This window comes from Phaethon aethereus, assembly GCF_964289735.1.
Source record: "Phaethon aethereus genome assembly, chromosome: 4".
Taxonomy (NCBI): Eukaryota; Metazoa; Chordata; class Aves; order Phaethontiformes; family Phaethontidae; genus Phaethon; species Phaethon aethereus.
In genome coordinates, this window is record NC_138578.1 from 33,302,688 (window position 1) to 33,329,112 (window position 26,425).

The 26,425-nt window shown below is 42.5% G+C and overlaps 1 protein-coding gene across 2 annotated transcripts in view; it reads right to left on the minus strand.

Annotated features, from left to right (window-relative positions):
- Positions 1-18,970, minus strand: part of GRID2 (glutamate ionotropic receptor delta type subunit 2) — a gene marked incomplete at its 5' end in the record, with an annotated part of 737,620 nt that extends 718,650 nt beyond the window's left edge. For both annotated transcript variants that reach the window (XM_081999455.1, XM_081999454.1), the window contains one exon: positions 18,883-18,970. In XM_081999455.1, coding sequence (XP_081855581.1) covers positions 18,883-18,970 — 88 coding nt within the window. The remainder of the gene's footprint in view (positions 1-18,882) is intronic.
- Between the last annotated feature and the right edge of the window lie 7,455 nt (positions 18,971-26,425).

Below are 26,425 nucleotides of genomic sequence, written 5' to 3' on the forward strand. Positions count from 1 at the left end.
AAATTGAATCCACCTTTCACAAATTCTAATCTCATTCCTTAACTATAAAACTGTTTTTTGTCTGCTTTCCTGTTAGTGGAAATAAGAATGAAGCATCGAGTAGGACATATATGGGGCTTGCCCTAGACAGACATCAGTGTAGACCAATGGTCCATCTTGTCCTGTCTTTAGTAGTTGACAGTGATCAATGTTTCAGAAAGGCATTAAGCTCACAGAAAATCCACTAGCTTCTGAATAAAGTTTTCTACATCTTGAGACAAAAATACTTAAAGAAATACAAATGATTACAACAATAATAGGAATAATGTGTCAGTGGGATTTCCACCTATATTTAAAACTGGAAATCAGTCTCCCTCAATTCACAAGCGCATGAATACTCCACATGCATTACTGAAAGGATGCTTATGAGTATTGGCAGCTACTAATGACTAAATTAAAAAAAGGCAAGGAAGTAGTTGATAGGAGGGAGAAGGGAAGGATGAAAGGACAAGAAGGAATCAGATAAACATAGATGTGATCCGAAGTCCAATAACGCCAATGGAATGATTCATACTGACTTCAGAAGTCGTGCGAAATGGAGTCTGGAAAGGCAGGGAACAGATTTCAAGCCTAATGATAGACATGTTACTTCTCCAAGTGTTCTACAACAGAGGACATGATGTTTACTCTAAAATAATCATCTGTAAGAGGAGAGTTATATCCCATTTTGTTTCCTTTTAAATGGCTCTGGCAGCTTTTTCTAACGTGTGATATGGGAAATCTTGTCTTCTTTTCCCCTATCATATCTCCTAAAAAAGATACTATCCACACACACTCATCAGACCGTGTTAGTGGTCACAAAACCACAACCCTCAGGGATTATGAAAATAGCGTAAGCTATGAATTACATGCCGTGCTTGAAAAGGGGGCAGTCAGTGACTACTTGGAAAATGCTGTTAGTCTTTTGTTACATTCCAGTTAGAAAAGAGAAAACAGAGCATGGCCAGCAGTCTTTATCCTGATGATCATTCCCGTAGGAGCTACTACCTAGAAAAGAATTAATACAGGAATAAAGTTCCACCCGAATCCAGCAACACATTCAAATGCACACTATGGTCTGGGTTGCTCAACAGGTGAGATGAAACAATGACAAGTGCTTTCAGGTCTTTACAGAATAGGAAAAACCTAAAGTCTGAGCCTATTTCAAGGCTGTATTCACTCAGCAGCCTCAGTGGTCAGCAGCTGAAGGCAAAAATATTGTTTTGCATGACATAAAAACAAATGTATGCAAAATCCTTTGGTGTGCCACTGCATAAACTTCTTGGCTGCACAATTCATGATTATGAGTTAGGGGGGGAAAAAAAAAAAAAAGATTTCTCTATCTGCTCTTCACTTTTGATTGTGTATTAAAGTTGAATACAGACTGCATACTGAACAGATGACCGAGGAAAAGTCAGTTTGGTGCTGTGCCCAGGCAAGACAGCCCTAGGACCCAAACCAATGCCATTTAAAGACACTGTAGTATACTATGGAAATGACACCAGCAAGAGCCCAAAAATCCTATTTTACAAGGAGCAGACTGATAAATAAGCAACTTAAAGTGGATTTTAATAAGTATTTTGGTTCCAAAAATTATGTTGTGCTAATAAATATAATCTGTCGGCACAGATGGGGAAAAGCAAGAGGTAATAGAAGCAGAAACAATTCCCACATAGTTTCCGGCAAAAACTATTACTGAAGCTTTCCCATGCCTTTCTGGTAACATGAGTACAAGAAGATTGTCTTGGGGCATGAGGCCAAGTAAATGAAGCTGACAAGAGACAATAAGACAGGAAGATTACAGAAACTTCACCATGGACTGCTTTTTACTATGTATACAGACAGCACATCAAACAGGGCCACGATCCCAGGTACTATTAACACAACATGGATGCTAAGCAGTGCTATTAGACGAATAGCACCAGGGAACACAAGGTACACTTTTTTTGCCATTTAGCTACAAATTTCAGTGACAGCTGTTGCCTGAAAAGCTGTTGCCCCAAAAACTTCTCCATTTCCTTCCTACCATTACGCCAGATCCCAACATAAATACTTACACACCAATCAACAAACATATAGTCACATTATCTTAAAGGTCTGGACGTCCAAAAAGGCAAGGATATTGTTTAGAACATAGGTACTGTGATAAATGTCATTGCAGGTATCAAATTCAGTCTGGAGGGACTGGCACAAGACCAGGTGCGAGAGATAGACAACTGCTTCTGATAAGTACCTTCTAAATGGCAGAAAACTCTCCACTTGCTTGGCTTCACCCCTTGTCACTTCATGAGCGCAAGAAACTGTTGGCGTGCAGGTAAAGCCTTAACTCTTCCCTGGAAGTGACTTCTATGACAGGAGGATAGGGCAAACTTGGGATGGGATGAGATAAATAAAGCTTGCTGGGAATGAGAAAGGTAGGCAGTAGCATACACACAAAGCAGGAGGTTCAGGGTGGCCAGAAGCATGTTCTAGTTTATTTGGTGAGAAGGTAATGAAAGGAGGGCAATATTACACCTGCCCTGTATTACATGCAGCCTAACACAAAGCTATGAGCTGGCTTAGCTACCATGAGTGGCTCCTCAGCAAACTATACTGGGATATTCTTGGGATAACTCTCAGTTTTGTCTCATTTTGGCCCCAACATTACTTACTTTCAGCCAGGCTGCTCTACCTTTTGGCACTCAAAGACATTGAAAAGACATTTGCTTACCTACAAATAGATGTAGGTACTGAGGAGGATTCACTGCAAAGACTATGTTTCTGAGCACTTCTAAAAATTTTTTTTTAAATCTTATGAAGCACCTTTCCGCGTAGTTTTAAAAATGTTTAGACCCCATGATTCTAAAGGAAGAAACAGATAACGAATATATGCACTGTACAGCATTTCACCATTTTTATACGGAAGGCAAGAACTCCATGATGACGTGTAACAAAACCACCTCCTCCCTTTCCTGTCCCTTACCCTTTTAGTGCTACAAGAACAAACGCTTCCTTCCCTTGCTCCTGGTGAAATCTATCCCATTCTTTGTAAAGGTGCTGGGAATGAGAGGCATCAGTAAAAACGCAGCTGCTAGAAATAGGTGTGAGTCCTTCCAAAAAATAAGGGATTGTGAGATGGAAATTGCCCTCTCTAGCCATACCACAAGTTGCCTCAGTAAAGTTCAGTTCCTGCTCATATATTCTTTGAATCTATCAGTATTAAAACAGGTTTTAAGAGGGTAGATAAACATTTAATTATGAGGAGACAAGCAGGGAAAATTATGTGGGAATACATCTGACTCTGTTCTCACGCAGGGTCACCATGTGGTAGACCTGGTAGAGATTACTCAGCACCCAGTCATGATAAATGGAGATCCCTCGAAGGGGCAGGTTTACTGACTGATGACTCAGGACTGGCCGATTCTATTTCATCAGCCTATTATTCACTGTAAACTTGTGGAAAATCCATCTGTTCTTACTTCTCCGTATACACCAGATATGAAAAGAAACAAAAGCCTGTCTGAGCAAAAAGTAACAGCATGACAAGAATACCCTTAAGATAAGACCTTATTATCACAGTCCAAACAGCCTCCATTCCCTGTGCCTCAGGTAGATGTTTGCTAACACAATAAAAGGTGGCTTTCTGTATTCTCTCTCACACATCGGCTAAACCAAAACACCTGTCATTTATAGTACAAGACAACATAGTTGCTTGGATAAAGCAGCAGACAGCTTAGAAATCTTTTATTTACCCTGGCTTTACAGTGACTTGACTCAAGCAAGTAAATTTATGGGTGATCAGCCCATCTACATGGAAAACAAGGAAAGCAGCATGGATTCCTGAGGGGCAGTTGGGAAAAGGTGAAGATCCTTACACCTGAAGTAACAAGTGAAAGAGACCTGACTCTTCAAACAAGTTATACTTCCAGCATGGAAAAATAATAAATAATAAGAATAAAAGGTAGAACTGGTATACCGTTGTTGTGGTTTAATCCCAGTCGGCAACTAAACACCACGCAGATTCTCTCTCACTCCTTCCCTGTTCCCTCCAGTGGGATGGAGAGGAGAATAATAAAAAAAAAAGGTAAAACTTGTAAGTTGAGATAAAGACAGTTTAATAGGACAGCAAGGGAAGAGAAAAAAATAAAAATAGAATATATAAAACAAGTGATGCACAGTACAATTGCTCACCACCTGCTGACCAATGCCCAGACATTTCCTGAGCGGTGGTCACTACCTGTTGGCCAACTCCCCGTAGTTTACATACTGACCATGATGACATATGGTTTGGAATATCCCTTTGGCCAGTTTGGGTCAGCTGTCCCAGCTGTGCCTCCTCCCAGCTTCTTGTGCATCTCCTCACTGGCAGAGCACGGGAAGCTGAAAAGTCCTCAACTTGGTGTAAGCACTATTTAGCAACAACTAAAACATCACTGCGTTATCAACATTATTCTCATATTAAATCCAAAACACAGCACTATACCAGCTACTAGGAAGAAAATTAACTCTGTCCCAGTTGAAATCAGGACAACTGTCCAGGAGAGCCGGTCTTAGTATGACTTAGCTACATGGACTGCACAGCCATTGTATAAATAGGCATATGCACACACACACCCCGCCCCTGTACTCCAGCAAGTACTTGGAGTAATGAAAATTACTTCAGCTAAAGTTGTATGAGAGATATGATCTACTTCTCTGCAGAGCTAGTTAAGAGCATTAGTTATAGCCCATGCAAGACTGTGGATAAATAAAACTCAGTGAATCCTTTTTAGGAAAGGGAAGAGAAGTTTTGGGCCCCTCACTACAAGAAGGACATTGAGGTGCTGGAGCATGTCCAGAGAAGGGCAACAAAGCTGGTGAGGGGTCTGGAGCACAAGTCTTATGAGGAGCAGCTGAGGGAACTGGGGCTGTTTAGTCTGGAGAAGAGGAGGCTGAGGGGAGACCTTATCGCTCTCTACAACTACCTGAAAGGGGGTTGAGGCGACGAGGGCGTTGGTCTCTTCTCCCAAGTAACCAGCGATAGGACGAGAGGAAATGGCCTCAAGTTGCACCAGGGGAGGTTTAGATTGGATATTAGGAAAAATTTCTTCACTGAGAGGGTGGTCAGACATTGGAACAGGCTGCCCAGGGAGGTGGCGGAGTCACCATCTCTGGAAGTGTTCAGAAAATGTGTGGATGTGGTGCTTTAGGACATGGTTTAGGGGACATGGTGGCGCTGGATTAATGGTTGGACTTGATGATCTTGAAGGTCCTTTCCAACCTTAGTGATTCTGTGATTCTCTAAGAAAGACACCAAAAATGTATTTGGTTGGCCACATTTGCCCTTTTCTTCTCAAGTTGAATTTTTATAAAATGCATCTTTTAATATAGATCTCCAAAATCCTTCCTTAACTAGGTGATCAACAGCTACATGTAGTCCGTCATTACTAGATTTCTCTTCTTGCTCCCTTCTTTAAATATTGTGCAAGATTTAGCTCTTTGTTAATATGAGTAAAGCAGCCTTAATACTGTCACAGAAAGCATTTCCTAACTGATACCAGTTTGAATCTCATCTGAACCTCTTCCTACTAGACATTGAATTATTTCTGCATGTTCAGCTGTCAGCTGAGAGAAGTCTGGGGATGGAGATGTTCTGCTACTTAGAACATTCCCAACAGCAGATCATCCTCTAAGCGTAAACAAACTTTCACGTATAGAAAGGTCTGAGTTCAAGGTGGTGTTCAAAACACCATAGGAACACTAAGCCAAGAACTGTTTCTCAGCCCATGAGAGCTATATGATAAGGAATGGCTCATCAATGAAGCTTTCTAAATACCCATGTTGAGCACATTCCCTTGTTATTTTGCCGTACAAACTGTACTTATAGTTACCACTGAATGGTTACTGTGATGTGAATGAGAAGCAGTTGTAAACAGAAAGGATTCTGCTGCAAAACCGGGGACCAAGCTGGAAACTGTTAGAAACAGGCATCATTAGTCATATACCACAAATATTTACTCCTTCAAGTGAGCCGAGAGTGTGATGCAAAATCTCTAGTCAGCAGTGGTCCCCACAAAGAGTTTGTGACTTCTTGAACTAAAATATTAATTTAGAGTTAGACTTTTCTTCACGTCACGACTCCTCTGCTCTTTCTGGGAATTATGGAGATTTTTAAATACTACTAATCCTCACTAGCAGATGGTAGTAGCACTTTGTCAGAGCATTATTACATTTAAGTTAACAATTTGGAATATGCAACAGCTCCAAGACATACTCCTCAAAACCGTCCATAAAAGAGCCATTTCAAAGCTTACATCTACATCTGCTGCCATCCACTGACTTCAAACCGTCATGATGAGTGGCCTTGGAAACAGCAGTATTAAAAATTATAAAATACCTTAGAATCCAAAATGGTCAAGGGGAATTTGTGAAACGAACCACAACTGGTAACTGCTGTCGTATTGCTAAAGCAAGGCTAACAAGAAAATACCTCTCCACGGCACTTACTCCTGAACCTGCCTCAAAAACCAAACACTGGTTATTCCTAAGTAGCAGACATTTGATTATTCATTGCAGATGCCTGGAGGTGAGAGGGAAAGAAAACGGCACACTTTTGTTCCACAGGGAGGATTAGGCAGAATGAAGGGATGGGGGTTACAGGAACGATCTTAACAGCTTCCAAAGTACCAACAATTTCAATATTCTATTTGTTACTCCAAGCTAGTGGTACAAAATGACGCAAGGACCTTGTTTATATAAAGTTAGCCTCTCTCTTCCTTTCATGTTCTGGATGGGAGTCTGTAAACCTAGTATTTTCTGAAAACAGTTGTACTCCTTACTTGACACAACACAAAGAGCCAATTAATTCTAGCCTCGGGGACATTTGGCAGTCTTACAAAAAGCGAGGGAAAAAATGCATCGCTCTAAAAAAAAAGTTAAAAAAACACCACGGTACTTTAATTAACAGCTTGCTTTCCACTCCCCCCCCCCCCCCCAAATCCTGCAGAAGATGATTTTCAGCAATGGCAGTTTCCAAATGTTATCATCACCTACCTTCCCCTGAGGAAGTATTTACCTTCTCCTCCCATACACTATTCAGCCATGTTATTAGAGTTCATTGATCTCAAACAGAAAAATATTTTAAAACCTATTATCCCTAACTCTTATTTTGTCTCATTTAGAAGAAATACAAGTCAGTGGCTGTCCCTTTGCTGCTTTGAATGGGGGTTGGACAAGGCTGATGTCGACAGAAAAGCAGACTTTAGTCTCAACAGCCCAAATGAGGACATATGCCACAAGATAAGGATGAAAGCAGATCCACTCACCACTCTGGAGCAGAGAGGTCTAACTTGTAACGCAAGCCATGCAGGAGAGGAGATGAAAGCTAGAGCTCTCCCTCTCACTCCACGGAAGACACCGCAGGCTTTGAATCCAGAAGCACGCTGCATTATTTCCCCTTCCCTTCCTAAATTAGGTCAAAAGTCAGTGGAGCAGAAGCTGTGGCTGTGTGCATCCCTTCCTCCCGCTCGCCAGCCACAGAAGCTGAGCTTACACGGAGGCACAGTACAGACCCGCAATAAACCGCTGCACAGGGGAACCAAAGGAAGATTATTTAATCAGAGGGATAATGCTAAGGCACAGGGAGGTTCGGTAAGCTTGGAGTTTCCCAGGAGCAGAGGGGTGGAAGATGACACTTCTGTACGCACTGTTTGTATCTGTGTACAACGGTACTAGGCAATAGAAAGATAAAATGGATCTCGCTTTTCTGCAAAGTAACCAGGTACAATTATGAGCTAAAGAAAAAAATTAAGATCTACCACACAAATCAAATGCTTTACAGTAAAACTATAGAGGCTGGACAGGGAGAAACAATCCCATTTTCTAATCTATAATTTAGTTTCTTTAAAACGTAGTATTATCTTCTAGATATATTGTTCTCAAAGCATCGTTTGCATTATATTATTATTCTTCTCAGTAATATTTGAGTCATTCCAGTGTATCACTCCTTTGGATTTCCCAACTTTCCTCATATGCATATACATAAACCTCCTCTATACAGCCTGTCCCAACCATTTAAAGCCCAGCCTCCAGCCCACTTAAATGTAACATTACCTGCTATTCCCTAGAAGCATCCTGCACTCTTACAAAGCAAGCCTGGCCTCAGGCTAGCCCCCTCCAAATGTTTCCTGCACCCCTTCACCACCCAACCACCTCCCACCGCTGCTAACCACAACCCTCCACCTGCTTCCAAAACTCCCTTGTAGAAGGTACCACCAGAACCTTCCCCACAGTACTCCTGCTCCCAGAGCCTCTCTGCTGCAGAGAAACCCCCTGATAACGCTTTGTTTCCTGCTGCCAACTCATGCTGTCCTTTACCTGCAAACTCCTCTCCTTGTAGCTAGACACAGCATTGATGACAAACCTAAGACATCACCCTCAGTGACGGTGATGCCAAGTGCCATTGATCATTCCCTGTCTAGTTTATGTATCCTATACGGGCCATGCTTTTCTCCTACTCACTCCCCTAAGCCATTTTATTTGACGTAGTCCCTATATTCTTTGCAGCACTGGGGAAAATGAAAGAGCTTTTTCAAGTAGATAGGTGTTTCTCATGTATCTCCAGGATGCAATCCAATTCTGTAACAGGAGAGTTACTCCAAGGAGTTAGAAAATCATTTCACTAGATTGGTTCAATAATATTTCAATAACAATCTCGAAACTCCACGAGGCTAGCTAATGAGGTTGCAGATGCTTTCAGAATCGTTGATTATATTTAAATATCTCTTTAAACAAAGTAGGACATTTTGCAACATATATTGTTCCACCTTCTCAAAAAGGGCTCTTTTCGTTCTACCCAGACATCTTCCAAAACTGTACTATGAAATATTTGTCCAAACAGAGACTGAGAGTGTGCATATGCATAACCTCACATTCGTTCCTGCACTAGGTAAAGCCAGAGAGTAACACGCTGGCAGATGATGAGATAATGATTGTTTTTATTTTGCTAATTTAACCAGCATTATTGGCAATAAAGCATTGTAGGTAACGATTATACACACATTGCCAGCCTTCATTTCCCACCAACTTTCTTACTTCACAGCACTGCACCATTTCTTTTCACGCGCCCCAAACCAGGGAAGCACTGATGCCCGGCACTCCGCACCTGCCCTGTCAGCACACCCCTGCAGACAGATCTACCTGCTTTCCCTCCTCCGTCCCCAGAGCGATCACTCACAGACGTGAATGAATGAATGAATCTGTCTCTCAAAAGATGCCAAAAGGTCTGCAGCTTTGTCTCCTGGTGTACAAACTGCGTGAGTCGCAGGGAGATCCGAGCCCTCTCTTTTACTACGCCTTCAAATCGTCTGACAACCAGCTTTCTGCTTCATATTTGTACGGCTTCCCGCGCAGTGGGTGCCACTTCGCGATTTGTATCCACGTTATGACTTCCTACAAGTAAAAAGCCTCCCAAATCTCTGTGTTATTACTTAAGGTAGGAACTAATGTCAACCCAAATTAAAGAAAAATCCAGCCACATATTTTCAAAAAGAACAATCCCTCTGATTACTGAAAAAGCATGTGTTTATACATCGTATATGCATACATAAATACATACCCCATTGCTAGTTGGTAACCTGTATCATGGAGCTGAAAATTTAAGTAATACCTGAGTAGTACATTGTAAAAGTTATTTATAGCAAATATATTAGCGGATATACTGCAATACTGCTTGTGTCTATACGTTCACAAAGGGGAAAGCTGAAGAAAGACTAGCCTTAGGCATGATAACCAACTTTCGGGGGTGTATTTGTCTCAAAAGAGGTCAAACAAGTGAAATTCCAGCAAAATAAAAAGCAGCTTTATCTGTCCAAATAACAGATATTTGTGTTATGGCATGTTTAACTTTATTCTTCCTGGATAGAAAAAAACAGATATTTAAGAATATAGAACATAGCGGCCATCACAACTGCTTGCCATGAGCTTGGAATAAAAGAGAGAGAGAAATTAATAAAAATAGTGAAAGGGAGAAGTATGTGTATTTGAATAAGACCAATAATAACCATTGCCTTTCACTTGGCATTTAACACACAGCCTGTACTGTACACTGGCTGTACGTTGCCAGTACTCTACGCAAGCTTCGCCGAGCGAGGACTGGATCTTGTCTACTGTCGCTTTCCCTTTATCAACTCTCTGGTACATGAAATGGTTTAAGAACATTCTCAAATGTTTAAACTGAACACTATAAAGACTGCAAGAAGGCAAAGGGTATACAGCAACAAATACCCTTGCTTAATACTATTTGGTCTGGAGATGTCCCCACTGTGTGCTTTCAGACCATGGTATACTGCCAGACAACTTTTAACACTGGTTGCAATCAGTGAGGTAACTCTGCAATAGTCTCTTGTCACCTGAGAAAGACAACTGACATCTTCAAACCATCTCAATGGCTCAGGAGCCTAAGCTCGACAGGCAGTCAGTCAGACTTGAGCTCCTGCGCACTTCAAAAACAAATCAAGTTACCGTCTGTCACCAGCTCTGCGTCCCGACCACAGGTTTTGAGTTGGAGCCCCAAGGCAGGGATGCCTGCCCTGCACACGTTTTCATTTCTCTATTTAAAACAGGTTTGCGAAAGTGGTCATTGTTATATCTGTACACATTAAAATAACGCACAGCAAATCCGGGCCTGACATTCAGGTCTGCTGCTACGCCATCCTCTGCTCTCTCTGGACCTCTCAGCCAGAGCTACTTTCCACAGCATCGGAGTGGTGCTATTTGATTTTGATTTATCACAAGTGAATTATTATAAAAAAATCAGCAACTCGATTTAAGCCTCTGAGGAAGATATGGTTGGACTAACAAAAAATTGTTCTGCAAAACAAGCAATTATTGTTAGGTTCACTGGATATTGGCCTTAGCAATCCAGCTGATTATAGAAAGTTAATGATTTAAAAAGCAATGAAGAAATAAAAGATTAAATCATTTAAATCTGCATGAAAGACTCCAAGAGGAGTTTTACAGTGATTTTCACTGCATATTTTATTAGATATGTGATATTTTATTCATGGGTAAAGCAAATATAACAATTAGGAATAATTAGCATTTCAGCACAGAGTGTTATCTAATAGGTTAAAATACACATATAATTCTTCATTTAAACTCTGTATCTTCACATTTTGCCCTTTCTGGTTCAGAACTTTTCCATTTCACATAGCACTTACAGGAACATTATACATCTCCCAAAGAAACAGAAACTGAGAACTAGTGGCTCTTGCCGTTGATATCTTATTTTCCACCCCTCCTTGCATTTTTTCTCATTTTCTTTTTCAATTTCCTCTTGAGCATAGCTTGTCAGATAAATCCAGCATAACTTCCAGGAACTTTTTGCCTTTCATCTTTTTTTCCACCCTAGTACCCCCTCATTACAGAACTAATGTGTGCAATGGAAACCTACTTAAAATCTAACGCTGCATGTACAAATCCACCAGTTTAGAGTTGACTAAAACTATAGTATTTGTCTCTGTTCCACCTCTTCCACTACAACTTTAATGCTAGAGAAGAATACTGTACTTACTGTATTATCTTTTCTCATTAAGGCAGTGTCACTTTTTATGTGGGGGTTTTTTTAATGCAACACTTAGAGCTCACGGAATATCCCTTCCTTGAGCCGATGCGGTTGCCCCAGACCAAAGCAGGAACAAGGCTCTCCAGCTGAAGTGCACTCTGCAGTACAATACAGAACACAAAATACCTCCTTCTCTAAATTAAGTGTATTATCACTGAAAGTAGGATATAAATTTTGAACCTTACAAAATTACAGCACTGCACAACTTCAAGCCCATTCCCTTGCCAAGTTTCATAACTGTCATCCAGCCGCCAGTACATTTAATCTACTAACCTGCAATTTCAGCCTGTGTCCTCCTGGTTATACAGACCGGTTATAACTCTCCAAGTCACATAGACCATTATTAATTATAGTGGTTGCAGACACAAGAGAATCTTTCCTTTACTCCACCATCTCTCGCATAACTCTTTGACCAACAATAACCAGAAAACAAAGCCTGACTCCTATAATGAGGAGTAGCGGAGGAAACTGCCCTGCTGGTGCTCATGGGAAGAGACAGAAGTACAGAAAGTTACAGCAAGACAGACACCTTTTCCTTACTCATTCTTCCACTAGGTGCTTTCATTTTAGTTTCTATGTTTAAATTACTAGTTCTACATCAAGACTATGCAACTAAATTCTGCTTCACAGTGGCAGACAGCAGCAGTTCCTCTTCTCTCTGTGGTGCTTCAAACGCACAAGCCAGCCAAAATTTGTGCCCAGGTAGTTTTGCTCAGGCCTTCTTTTCCTGCTGTTGAGGATGGTTTAACTAGCACAGTGCCAAATTTATTTAACATGAATTTAGCACATATTTCGTGCCAACTATCACATTGCACCAGATCAGTATTGCAGTTTCTCCAGTACAGTCTACTAGCCCAGATAAGCAACGAAGCCATGGTCAACGTTACTCTAAAAAAGGCCAATGTAGTTCATTTTAGTAACTACTGCAAGCAACGGGTCAATTCCTACTTGCTAATGGACATAGTAGATGGTGCAGGAAGATAAAATAACATCACAGAAGGAAAGGAATTGCATCTGTATCCAAGAAGCCCGGTAAGAAGCTAGTTGCTAGAAGGTACAAAATATCTCAGAGAAACACGAGCTTTCACGCTCAGTTCCCAGCCACTACAACAGTTTGCAAGCAAACTGCGTGTTATGCTTTACTGTTGGGCTGTGATTGTCATACTTGACTCCTAGCACTTCTAGATAGCACAAACAGTATATCTGGGGCTCCCAGAGATGAGCATCAGCATGACCAGAACCACGAACTGGACTATAAGTGTGTGAAGCTGTCCAGGTTTTGACAGGCGGGCCAAGCCTGCCTGTGAAATCAAAGTTTTCTTGCAATTTCACCAGCTTAGGTAACAACTTATTCCTTCTGGAATTCACATATAATCAAAAATACATATTTTTTTAAATTACATCTGAGTTTGCAGATGCAGGAAAGTATCCTAGTTTGCCTCATTACCGGTTTATCACCTGAAGTCAATATTTTGCAAGTACCAAGCTATAAATGTATTATAAGATATATAGCATGTTTTCAGAGTTTGATTATTTTCTCATGTTTGCACAAAATACAGATCATTTTATTAATACCGTTTCCTTTTCCTATGAGTCACACTTAAGTCTGAACAGCAACAGTAATTGTCTATGTCTAGTAAGTTTTTCAAACACTGAAGATACAAAACACAAACTAGTTTTGGAGAGCGTGTAAATGAAGAGAGTTTTACCACGCTGTCATATGTAATTCAGGTAATTGTGAAAACTAACTAGAAATTGATAGCCGAATAGAACTACTCCTTCGTATAAACTGGTTTTAAAACCATTGTTAGTGTGCTGAAAAAAACCAAAAAGTAAAATCAAGCAATGGAGTAGGAGTGACAAAAAGTAAAAATACAAATCTCAAAAGGCAAAAGCCTCCAATAAATTTCGGCACAACACAGACTGTCATGGCAGATTATAGATAGCTATATATCAAATGGAAGAAAATTATGTAAGTTCAAGTCTATATCTAGGGAGTAACCTAATGGCTTATAGAAGTCATCTCCTGCCAATACCACTTGCTTTACAGGGCCAGGGAGTGGAAGAGAATCATACTTAATGCCTTTGTTCATTAAGTTAAATGAACCTTAGTTGGTAGGTTTATGTAGTCACAGTCTTAAAAGATTTTTCTCCAGTGTGTTTTTTCGAAGATGGCATTGTGAGAATAAAGACTCTGTGCATCCATAAGGAGTCATCTGAAAGCACACAGCAGCGGCAGTGATTGCTATGTCAGGCATTTGTTAGGACACCAGTTGAAAATGGATGGTTGGGTTTTCTTCTCCGTCTTTATCAAGGACAAAGAACTTGAAATAACGCTAAGAATTATTTAAGAACATAAAAAGGAGCTGCCTGCTGTAGTCAGCAATCCACAGGCTCAGTTTAAAATCTGCTGAAGCCAACTAAGCGACTCACCCGGATTATGACAGACTCTGGATCAGGCCCTGGTGATCACTAAGAAACACTCCAGAAAGCAGTGACACCTAATGGCAAGCATGCCTTTGGAGGGTAGCAAGCCGTAATCTATGGCATGGAAAATTATCCCTCTTTAGCTGCAGAGTAACTAGCACTAAAACACATTACAGGGACTGAAATACTATCACAAATCTAAGCGCCTGGGAGAGAATTTAAGATACAGCGCACACAGAAACACAGTACGTCACGCATGCTGTGTGTTTAAGTAGAACATAGCTACCAATAAAATTACTAGCTGCTAAACCACAGCACACCACATTCCAGGTCTTCCTCTGTATATATGTTTAAAATAAGTAAGCAACCTTGGCATATTCTAGAGCAGGGAAAACAGAGACCTGAAAGCTCATCTGTAGACGCTAGAAGCACACAGAGATTTACTTGTTTTGAATAAATCTGTTTTGCTTGCTTGTCCTGTGCTTTACAAAATGTGTGTAAGAATACTGTAATGAACCGTTAGTGACATACACTACGTACCTTCTAATGAGGCTTTACCAATAGCACAGCAAATTAAATTCCTATTACCATGCACAACACAAGCCAAGCTGCATTGTAGTACAATAGCTTACAAGACAGAAAGTGGATGTGCATACCACCAAGCTAGATGACTCCTCCTCCCTTACAAAAAAAAATATATATATATATTGTAAGGGCACTACCATATCAACACAAGAATTAAACAACAGACCCGATGTTGGAATTGCCCTGATATTATTATCCATGGCACAGAAAAGCTTAAAAGTGTGAACCAAAACTCAGGACCCCATGATGCTGGGAACTTGTCTAACACAAGGAATGCAGCAGTCTTGGCCTGCAAAGTCTAAAAGCTGAGAGGAGTACGGGAAGAGCAGATTTAATATTCTCTCTTAGAAAAAAAAAAAACAGTATATAAATAAAAATATATATTAAAAGCATATACAAAAAATATATATCTAAAAGCACATATCGATATACCCACTATATATTATATATATTTCTGAACTTGACAATGAAAATAAAATGCTAAGGGCAGTACACAACTGACTGCATATGGCTGAAGCCACTGATAAACATAAAAAAACCCAACTTGCAGTAATCAAGATGCCTGAACCATTGCTGCACACTTGCTGCAATGAATTAGCCTTTAAAAATACTTTAGTTTATTTTTTCAGAAAAAAACTTTTGTACCATACTACGTGACCACTGCCCTCGGTGATTTTGCTGGATCTAACACACACATATTTGCATACATTTTTCTATACACTCAATAGGATATACATGTGCACATACAGATTTATTACTATGTACATGCCAAGGGGAAAAAAATGAGCACAAAGCAGAAAATACAAAAGCATGAGACCATCAGCTGTAGAAGATACAAAGCATGCACAAATTGTGCAGTTGACAAGGAATGCCACCTAATCCCTGCTTAATTAAAGCACTGTTCTAAACTCCTGTTTAGGGAGTGAGGAGTGTGGGACGACTGATGTATGAAGAAAATATCAGGCAGCGTGGCTAATCTCAAAGACTTTGGAGCTTTCGAGCTACATAAATCAGAGCGACTTTTTGAATAGCCTCATAAAACACAAAATCATTGCTATTCCACTCACGACTTTCAGATTCTTCCTACAGCATACAGATCATTAGGAAACTTCTAAGCAATCAAGTAATGTGGGGCTGATGAAATTATTCAATCAATGCATGGGTTGAGAGAAGCAGCATAATACAGAATTGCACAGTTTTGACGTGGTAACCCTGCCCCTTTCTTTTTTATATAGGGGTAAGAAAAATTTCAGTGGAGTTGATTCATTTCAACGTTTTCACAAGTGTACTTAATGTAGTCTTTCTGAACTGCCAGTTCCCATTTATAATAGCAGGGCAGCAAAAACATACAAACTATAAGCAACTCTACCAATGTTTAAAGTATGATACAGGATAATGTTTATTTTTAAATGTGCTTATTTACATACACATAGACCTGCTCTAATGATCAAAAGCAGCAGCTGTAATCATTCAGAAGAAAGAAATGTGAGTCTCATAGATAAATACCAGTCACCATACCCCTCCCACTGCCATCACCAAGTCATTAATCTTTACTCACTAAATTGTAACATTTTTTTGTCATTTTCTAAGAGATGGCTGATAACATGCTCTTGATTTGGAAAACAACCTTTTACAGAAAACGCATCAAATTAATACGTAAGCAAGCAAGACAGTGCATTAGACTGAAAAAGTATGTGCTATCAGAAAATGCACAGGTAATGTTATTTCTTGTGACCTTCTGCCTCTCCCATACATGGGAAAATATTTTCTACTTGTGTATCTTAACACTGTAGAATGAGAAAGAGATAATGCATTTATCCTGTTTGTTGTCTAAGGCATCAGTACTATATCTGGTAGTATTTCTTTTCCCCTGAACTGAGCATTTTGTTTTCTTCTTTGGCTTTACAAATTCTTCAGTAGTTAATCTGTTCATAGAGTACCCTGCTACTGCTTTTCATAACTCATATAAATAAACACACTTTATAATTTATGTCTAAATATTTTATACCTAAGTTTACTCAGTACAAGTGGAAGAAAACAAAGGGGCTTCATAACATCCAGGTCACAAAATACAGTGGTTTTACTAGGGGTCACATTTTCATCTGCGAGCTGTACAAATTGGAATATTTAGCTGTCTACCCGTTTAGTGTTAAAATAGTTCTAATTTCACGTCATTAATTTTCAGTGTATTCATTCTAATAGATTTAAAGCTCTGTGTAACAATTACCAGTTTGCCGTTTGGATGGCAACATAAACCAGTTTATAAAAAGAGGTAAACACCTTGTCAACCACACTAATTGTCTCTCAAGACAAATTAATCGTGAAGAGCAACTACTTTGTTGTTGTTTTGGGGTTTGTTGGGGTTTTTTTTTCTTTCAATTAGGGTGTACTGTGTTGAGGCATCTAATCACTAACAGCATTATAAGAAACATTAGTGGTAAAATGCATTGCATTCGTCATATCTAAAGTGAAGCAAACAAAATTGTCATTAACACGAAGAGAGAAGAGCTATCGCCTCACTTGAGGCTTGTGCAAAGGCACTCAGCTCGCCCAGCAGCGCTCCGCTAGCCGGGAGGGTGGGAGGCAGGGCACAGCAAAGAAACACATCTGCTGCACAGTCAAAATTTCCCCCCAAATCTTAAGATTTAATCGGCTTGTTACAAGCTCCTACGAAACAAATCGTAAGACGTAACCGTCTCCTACTGTCGCGTTAGCAGTCTACAACTGGGAAGAATTTTTTTAAAATTGACTTTAAAAAAAAACAAACACCTTTCTCCCTTTAAAAGGAGGGCATAAAGCGCTGCCACCCCTGTGCAATATCGGATGCTCCAGTCACACACCGCTATAAGGACTGACCCCTATAAAGTTGCGGTACCTAAGGGAAGCGGTAGCCCGCGGGCTCCGGGGTGGGGGGGGGCTACACGAAGGGCTGGCTCATCGCTGCCCAAATCTCGGTGTCCTGCAGGAAAGCTCTTGACGGCCGGGCTTTCCAAACGCTCTCCCCGATTCCCCTTTCGCAGAAATCCGCTACGGATCCTCACGACAGGCGTCGGCAGACATGTTTAGAAAGCCAGCCCTGAGGAGAGCGGCGGCTGCCCCACGACCGGGGCCGGCACCGCGCCGGGGACCTCCCCAAAACCCCGGCGGGACCCTGTCCCCGGGGGCAGCGCAGGGTCGCCCGCCCCCGCCTTGCCAGGCTCCCGCTCCGCCTGCGTGCGGTGCCTGCAGATGGGCGAGCGGCCGCGGGGGAAGCGCCCTCCTCTCCTCCCTTCCCTTCTCCTCTCCCCGCGCATCCCCGGCCGGCGCAGGGGAACGGCCGGTCGCGGGAACAAAACGCCGCTCGGCAGCGGGGCTCGGCGCTTCCCGGGGATGCGCCCGCAGAGAGGGAGGGCTGCCGGGCCAGGGATGGCTCCGGATAACGGGAAGAGCGAGGGGGAACGGGCGCGGCAGGGAGGAAGCCCAGCACCCTCTCCTTGGCTTAGAGAGCGGGCAGAGCCGTGCAGAGGCATTACCCGAGCTGCCCGGCCGGCGGCGGAGGCGGCGGGGGTGGGGGGCGCTGCCGGTGCCAGCTGCGCCCCTGCGCCCGCCGGCGGCGGGGGAGGCCGCTGCCCATCCCGGGCGCCCGCCCCGGGAGGCGCCCGCCCGGCCGGGGGGGGGTGGCGGCCCAGGGTAGTCGGACCCCCTCCCCCCCCCCCGCGGCCGCCCGCCCCCGGGCGGGGAAGCGCTGATGGTGCCAAACCACCTGTTCCGCTGCGGGAGGGGAAGGTGGGATGGGAGGGGAAGGTGCGATGCTGGGGGGGTGGAGAGAAGGAAAAAGGGGGGGCTTTGCGTAGCTGCCACGGTGGTGTGGGAAATACGGAGAGGTTTGGGGGGTCCCCCCGCCCGAGGACGAGCCGGGGCAGGAGGAAGGCAGGCTGGAGCTGAGGGGCCGCGGGGAGCGACCGGGGAAGCGCCCGAGCCCTGGTCCCCCCCTCCCCCCCTCACCCGGATCGTCAGCCGCGCAAAACCTCAAGGTCTAAAGCACGCACATACCCCGCCGACAGGAAACCTTTACAGAGAGCGGTAGGGGGAAAAGAGGACGGCCAAGATCCTGGTGGAAAGCAATTATAAGAAGGGAAACAAACATAAAAAAAGCAAGCGAGCAAGGGCTAGAAGGGAGCGCTGGCTGCGGGGGGGAGGCGGGGGAAGCCTGCCAAGAGAGGGAAGGTTGCAAAGGAGAGCCGGAAAAGTGTCCAGCAGCAGCACCAGCAGCAGCCGCAGCACCCCCTTACCGATATGAATGATTGAATCTGCAATCGCCGCTTTCCAGGTTCGAGTCCAACAGACGGACACGACCAGGATGAGGGAGAAAACTTCCATCTCCTCCGGAGGTCCAGGCTTTGTAACAACCGATCTCTTCACCAAACGGTGCCACCGATAACGCGGCGCAGGAAACCGAAGAGTTTGAGGTGCCGCCGGACGAGCGTGTAAATCCCGGTGGCTGGCGCACAGCCGCGGCTGGGCAAGGGAGCGAGCCCGGGGCTCCGAACGCCTCTCCCCTCGGCGAAACCCCGCGTCACTTCGGGGGGCTCCTGGGCAGCACCGGAGTTGCTGGGAGCGCCGGCAGCAAATCCATCCAGCCCGGGCGCCGCCGCGGGCAGCAGACGCCTCTGCTGGTCAGGCGATCCCCATCCTTCCGCCGGGTCCAGGGATCCGCTCGGTCCCGGCTGCTGCTGCACGGCAACTTCCAACCCACACCACACACACGCGCAGACACGCACACACACGCGCACACACAAACCCTCTTGGCCAGAGAAGCCCCAAGAGCCCGCAGCAAATAGCTCGCCTTCAGAGAAGGAGGAGGAGCGGGCAACCGGGAGAGCGGGCGCTCCCGCTTCCAGCAACCAGATTCCTGCAGGAAAAGCCCCCCCGGAGGCCAAAAAACAAAGTGAACTTCAAGGTAATGCAGATAGTAATGCAGAGATTTCCCCCCACCCTTCGCTTAAAAAAAAAAAATTGCTCCCCACAACTGGAGGGGAAAAAAATAATAAGAAAGAAATCTGCAAATCAAGCCCAGCGAGCTGTCTCTGTCGCGCGAGGTAGTGGTTGGACAGGGCTGGAGCGAGAGGAGGAGTGTCCGGAGCAAGGCAGAGGAAAGCAGATGATGGTCTGCAGGTTGCTTTTGGAGCTTCCTTTGCTGGTGGGATGCGGAGAGAGCTGGCAGCTCCAGCACCAGCCAGCACGTTGCCTAGAAATGGATCACCTAGGAGAAGGAGAGAGAGCGAGAGATAAGTGCTATCAGCCAGAGAGGGAGAAACAGAGAGAGAGAGCGAGCGAGAGCGCTTCTCTCTAATAACCACCTCCTCCCCCTATCTGCAATACAAGGGAGAAACAAAATAGAGCTTTCGTCTCCCTTGAAATCTTCAGCTGGGACTAGGGAAGAGACATAGGCAGGAGTGCATACAGCCTAAAAATACATTAGGGGGAGGGAAACGAGGGGGAGAAGATCTTTTCGAAGTGTTATGCTCAGCTTAAAAAAAAAAAAAAAACACCAAAACCACCCCATTTCTTTAACCTTGTAACTCCACTGCAGGTATCAAGTTCAAAGCTAGATGGGCACTTTTGCTTCTCGGTCTCTGACAACTGAGTCAGGGACATTGCTTGAAGGGGAAAAGAAAAAAAAAATCAGGGACACCTGGCCTCAAGGGGAAAATGAAGACCTAAAAATCTATTAATATGACTTTAATTATCTGTGTTCTTGATGGAATTCTCACAATTCTTTAAAGCAATGAATTGGCTTTTTTCTTCCTCTCTCTTTAGGTAGTGGAGAAATTTCTATGGGAAAACATTTAGAGCACACTTTTCATCCTCAGGTTGCTATGAATTCATTAACCAATTAATCCGCAGACTTCTCATGCTGCAGTTAAATACATTATCCCCATTACACAGACAGAGATTGCACAGAGAGGTTAAGAACGTTCCTATAAACTAGTCTAAATCCCCACTTTATGTCTTACTACACTTTCTTCTGACTTTGATTTTTTCTAGTCACACTGGAGATGATGCAGAAGTCAAAGAATTGCTCCAACATAGTGGTTACATCCTAAACTCACATAAGCCATTGATAAGACTTGGTAGTCCTTTTAGATGTCTAAATAGGGGTTGATCAACCCCTTTTCTTCAGAAAGAAGCTTTTATGAAGGCATCTCCTTAGTTATAGCACTTCTTAGATTATTTCATCATATCTGACTTGCATATGTCTTCTTTCAGCCATGGCACTAGTTAGCAATTGCACTTGTATACCTACAAAACTTAAGGATTTAGTTCAAGAGGAAGAAATAAGATTTTTAAGAAAAGACAAACTAAATCAGTGTTAAGGAGCAAGACAACTGAATCTATAAAAAACCATCATCAATTTCTACTTTGCTTAGGTCCACATTAGTAGGTGAGTACTTCCCTAAAAATGGCAACACTCAAAAGCTTCAAGCCAGACCCAAATCACAAGGCAGGGCTCATCTTTTCACTGGCTAGAATGGGCTTTTTCTCTTCTAAGAGCTGTAACAAATCACAACTGAAATGGACTTTAAGAGACAAAAGAAGAGGTACATAAAGAGAACAAAAGATGATGAGCAGTGCAAAGCAGAAGTCTTCACAAGTTATGTCATTCGTGCTGTATTTGTCTGTATCCTCTGTGCAAGTCACAGATCTGTTATCGATAACAGCAAACAGTAAAAAAGGCTTTTCTCTATGAATGACAGTTTATGCACAGAATCAGTGAGTGTAATGGGCATTAATTTTACAAGTAATAAATTCTGATTCATCTGAGAAACTTTTGGAGCTGCTGGAGTCATTATTACTTCTCCACAAAAGAACAGAGTTCACAAGAAATGTTAATTCGCTTCTTTGGGGGGCATGTCAGAGCAGTACTCTTTAATAATGTACAGTGCACAGAAGGTAGAATAGGAAATGTAATGGAAACCTTTGGAAAATTATAACTTTTTAATCCTCTGTTTAGATAATGGTAGGAAATTTGAGGCCTTTATCTAGAAACCAGCTATCCTTACTGACTCTTTAAAGCATCCAGTACCCTGAATTCACCACACTAAATGGAAATTTTCCTTAAGTCTGTAGACAGACTTAACAGGACAGGAGGCACAGCCAAGAGTTTGTAGCTTACAAATACCCTCTAAATAATAAAAAAATTATTTGGGAGTGTAGCTCTGAATAATAATTCCCATGGTAAAGAACACTGCCTGAAAATTCGAGAGGAATGAGACAGAAGAGAAGTTAAAAAGTAAATTCAAATAAAGTTACTTTAAGTAATGAACGCATTATTGACTTAATATGCATCCACCACAGAGATAAAATTGCACTTCCTCACTTTCATTCTCTTCAATTCTTATTCATTAAAAACAAAAACTAGTGTCATCCATTTAAATAGACTGAAAAATCTTATGCTGTGTAGTTAGTTCAAGGTATCAGAGAAAAATGTTGAAAAAGGATAATGGTCTTTTCTATTCAATATATGCTAAGTATTTGCAGAAAGTTAGTTAGGAACAAAAAAAGAATTCCAGGGGTTACTGCTACTGTGAAAACATTATTTAAAAAAAAAAAAAAGACTAATAATCAGATCTGGGTGACTGCAGGCCTCTAATAAGCCATGAGCACCATTCTCCAGACGTTGGTGATTGCTGCCTCAGGCACTTTGGAAACTTAAGTCCCACAGGTTTCAGCCACACTGCTTTTCCTTCACTACAATTTCCTTCCCAAAATTTCCTCAGTTACATCAACTTCACTACGGCTCCACCATTAGCATCCATGGGAGAAACACCATCATCAACCAGCCAATGATCCTAGCAACAGGGAATAGTTGTCTTCTTCCTAGTAATCTAGCTAAAGTGTGGTTAATGGTTGCTGTACCTTATGTTTCCACTGATCAGCTACTACAGTGTTGCACATTAATGCAACCCCTTGAGGAACAGCAAAGAAAGGATATTCTTGCAAAACAGATGCAGCAGGGGAAAAAAAAGTGTCCGTCTAATATTTATTTCATCACACCCACACATAACACTCTGCTACCTTAACCAAGTCAGCTTGGGACCTGAGCTTCTATCTACAGAGGAAAGATCACAGAATCACAAAGGTTGGAAAGGACCTTCAAGATCATGAAGTCCAACCATTAATCCAGCGCCACCATGTCCTGAAGCGCCACATCCACACGTTTTCTGAACACTTCCAGAGATGGCGACTCCACCACCTCCCTGGGCAACCTGTTCCAATGTTTGACCACCCTCTCAGTGAAGAAATTTTTCCTAATATCCAATCTAAACCTCCCCTGGCGCAACTTGAGGCCATTTCCTCTTGTCCTATCGCTGGTTACTTGGGAGAAGAGACCAGCGCCCTCGTCGCCACAACCCCCTTTCACGTAGTTGGAGAGAGCGATAAGGTCTCCCCTCAGCTGCCTCTTCTCCAGACTGAACAACCCCAGTTCCCCCACCTGCTCCTCACAAGACTTGTGCTCCAGACCCCTCACCAGCTTTGTTGCCCTTCTCTGGACATGCTCCAGCACCTCAATGTCCTTCTTGTAGTGAGGGGCCCAAAACTGAACACAGGATTCAAGGTGCGACTTCACCAGTGCTGAGTACAGGGGCACCATCACTTCCCTACTCCTGCTGGCCACACTATTTCTGATACAGGCCACGATGCTGTTGGCCTTCTTGGCCACCTGGGCACACTGCCGGCTCATGTTCAGCCGGCTGTCAACCAGAAACCCCAGGTCCTTTTCCGCCGGGCAGCTCTCCAGCCACTCCTCCCCAAGCCTGTAGCATTGCAGGGGGTTATTGTGGCCAAAGTGCAGGACCCGGCACTTGGCCTTATTAAACCTCATACAGTTGACCTCAGCCCATCAATCCAACCTGTCCAGATCCCTCTGCAGAGTCCTCCTACCCTCCAGCAGATCAACACTCCCACCCAGCTTGGTGTCATCTGCAAACTTACTGAGGGAGCACTTGATCCCCTCATCCAGGTCATCAATAAAGATATTGAACAAGACCGGCCCCAGAACTGAGCCCTAAAGTCCAGGTAGACAACATCCACAGCCTTCCCCTCATCCACTAGGCACGTCACCTAGGAGATCAGGTTGGTCAAGCAGGACTTGCCTTTCATGAACCCATGCTGTCTGGGCCTGATCCCTTGGTTGTCCTGCACATGCCCTGTGAGCACTCTCAAGACGAATTACTCCATGATCTTCCCCGGTACAGATAGCTAAGTACAGAAGTCTCACATGCCTTTCAGTCTTCTGAAGCCTTAATTCTGACGTTGCTGTGCCCCTTTTCCCATCTAGTTGGCCATACAAACAGATCTGACCATACAGAGCTCAATTTTTGTTTTTTTTAATTCTAAGTCCCAGGAGGTCCTTCGGGTAGCTGAAGAAATTAACATAGTGATAAAAAGTCTCACTTACAACTTTCAGTGTTGGGACGTAAACAGAATAGCTAAGCCTTACAACGACAGTCCTAAATTACATAGCAAGTATTTATCATTCCCTCACGTGAGCATTAAACATCCCTTTTGCACTTCAGAATTCGATATTTTGTATTCAAGTGTATTGCTTAAACTTACAAAAAGTTTAGATGAGATGAAATCAGATTACACTCTAGGTTAGTCCACTGGTCCATTTGCTCCAACATCTTTTTCATGAAGGCCCATAAGTTATTACTTCAGAGGGAAAAAAAAAACCTGTATGCACCTGTCCCATTGGTGCTGTGCACAGTGGGAAAGGGAGCAGGGTCCTTCCTGACCTTACTAAGCCATCACCTCCTATCTTGAAGTCTGATATTCAATTAACCTTTTCATCTTAGCTTGCATAGTTATAAATCTTATTAACAGTCACAGAGTTATTCTAAAAGTAAAATAAATAAAAAAGGAAAAAAAAAAAACCCATCAGCATTAAACTCTGTGACCTTCTGCAACTGTGAATTCCAGCAGTGCCAACTAGCCATGAAAAATAACATTTCTTTCACTTGGTTCTAATTTACTCCCCTCTCTTTCATAAGATAGTTCAATGTTATTGCATTAAGGGGTGGGATTAAAAAGAACTGATCGTCTGTTACAGGAGAGAACCATCAATCACAAATACATAACAGTCATACCCAAATTGTTATTGATGCTATCTGAACATGGGAGAAAGGCCAGGAAGGTCCACCTGCTATTGCTAAGATTGGTTTCTATTTCTGGACTTTTAATAGCATTTGTTTTCATTTTGACTGCAACTGCTTCTTCTTTGAGTCCTTGTGGGTCATTTCTTAAATGTATGCTCCTGACAGGGAAAAATGAACAGTAATTCTGTGAATCTCCATATTTCTTTGAGGGTTATATGGAAACATGTGCTTTTTTTTCCTCTCTTCAGACAATATTTGGAAGTTCTGATTTGTCACCAAATAGTAAATTTATAGGTGAAACGCAGGACTCTCATACCTTCAGTACAACTCTCAAAAATAAGAAGCAGGTTTGTCAACAGGCAGCTCTCTGCAGAGAACCATTTCAGTGGGCGCAGGATCTCCCTGTAAGGATGCCGTTCCCAGATCATATCCTAATTTACATGTGATGAGGCAAAAAGAACGTTATCATTAATATTAATTATATTCTTGTTACTTACAATTACTATGAATAGGCTGTGAGAAGATCTACCTAACTTTAAAACTCGGTGTACTCTAGGCTACCCAGATAAATATTTCATTATAGTAAGACAACCAACCATGGGCCTCCAGCCCTTAATTTACGTAGGATGAAATGTCCCATGTGGCAATGGTATTCCAATCTAAATGAGTTTCCCCTGTTTTAAAAACACAAACCGATGAATATCCCTCACCTTGCAGTGCTATATTTTAAAAAAAGTAAATGCATTCTTAAAGTGCTGCTATAAAGCAACTGACTGACAGATCTATGAAGAGACCATGTGCCACAAGCAAATGTTCCTCTGGCACCGAGCTGGTGCCCAGACTCTCAGGGAAAGCTGCTAGCTCTGAGAGGTTACTTCAGTTGACATGTCTACTCAGTCTTTGCTTTACCTGGCATAGCTTCAAACAAGAAGTCATCTGGGAGGGCTTTAGTTAAGAGGACATCTGTCCATTAGGAAATAGACTTGCTTCAGTGACCGCCAAATAACCTTTAAATGAAAGCTTTAGCCTACTGCCAACTATAAGGTTCTCTGTATTATGAAAGAGGTCGAGGTTAATAGGACTATTTGAATTTTAAGTAGTGGCCCAGACATTGACTCCATCTGCCCTGTCACACTTTGAGTGAAACATGCACTCTTGGGCCTCTGTCACCACTTCTGAATAATGGGAATAAACTTGCTTTTACTTAATGGAATAGTTTGAGGACTAAATTAGCCCATTTTTTTCAAATACGAAGTATTATATACTTTTTCCAATTTCCTTAATTCTGTTTCTCCATAGCTTAAACGTGTGAATGAATGTGTATATCTGCAAGAGTGTGTATGTGCAGATAAATAAATAGATAGAAAGTAATTTCATTAGTCCCTTATAGAAATAAACAGAACATTAAATATTTACTGCATTTCAATGGACAGTGCATGTTGTGGCCTTGAATATCTTATCACAAAGGAACAAATACCAAGCCAGAATCAAAAGTTATCCTGCTGTGCAGAAGAAATAATAAAAAAAAAAAAAAAAAAGAGTTGTGCAGTACATAGCAAGGATTTCAAAGCTTTTTGCTTTTGCTTTTTTAAAACTACATTGTTATCGAGTTTAGTTGAGAGCTTGTGCCTTATCCTTTAGCCTCACTACACAAAACTCAGAAAGTGGTTATGAA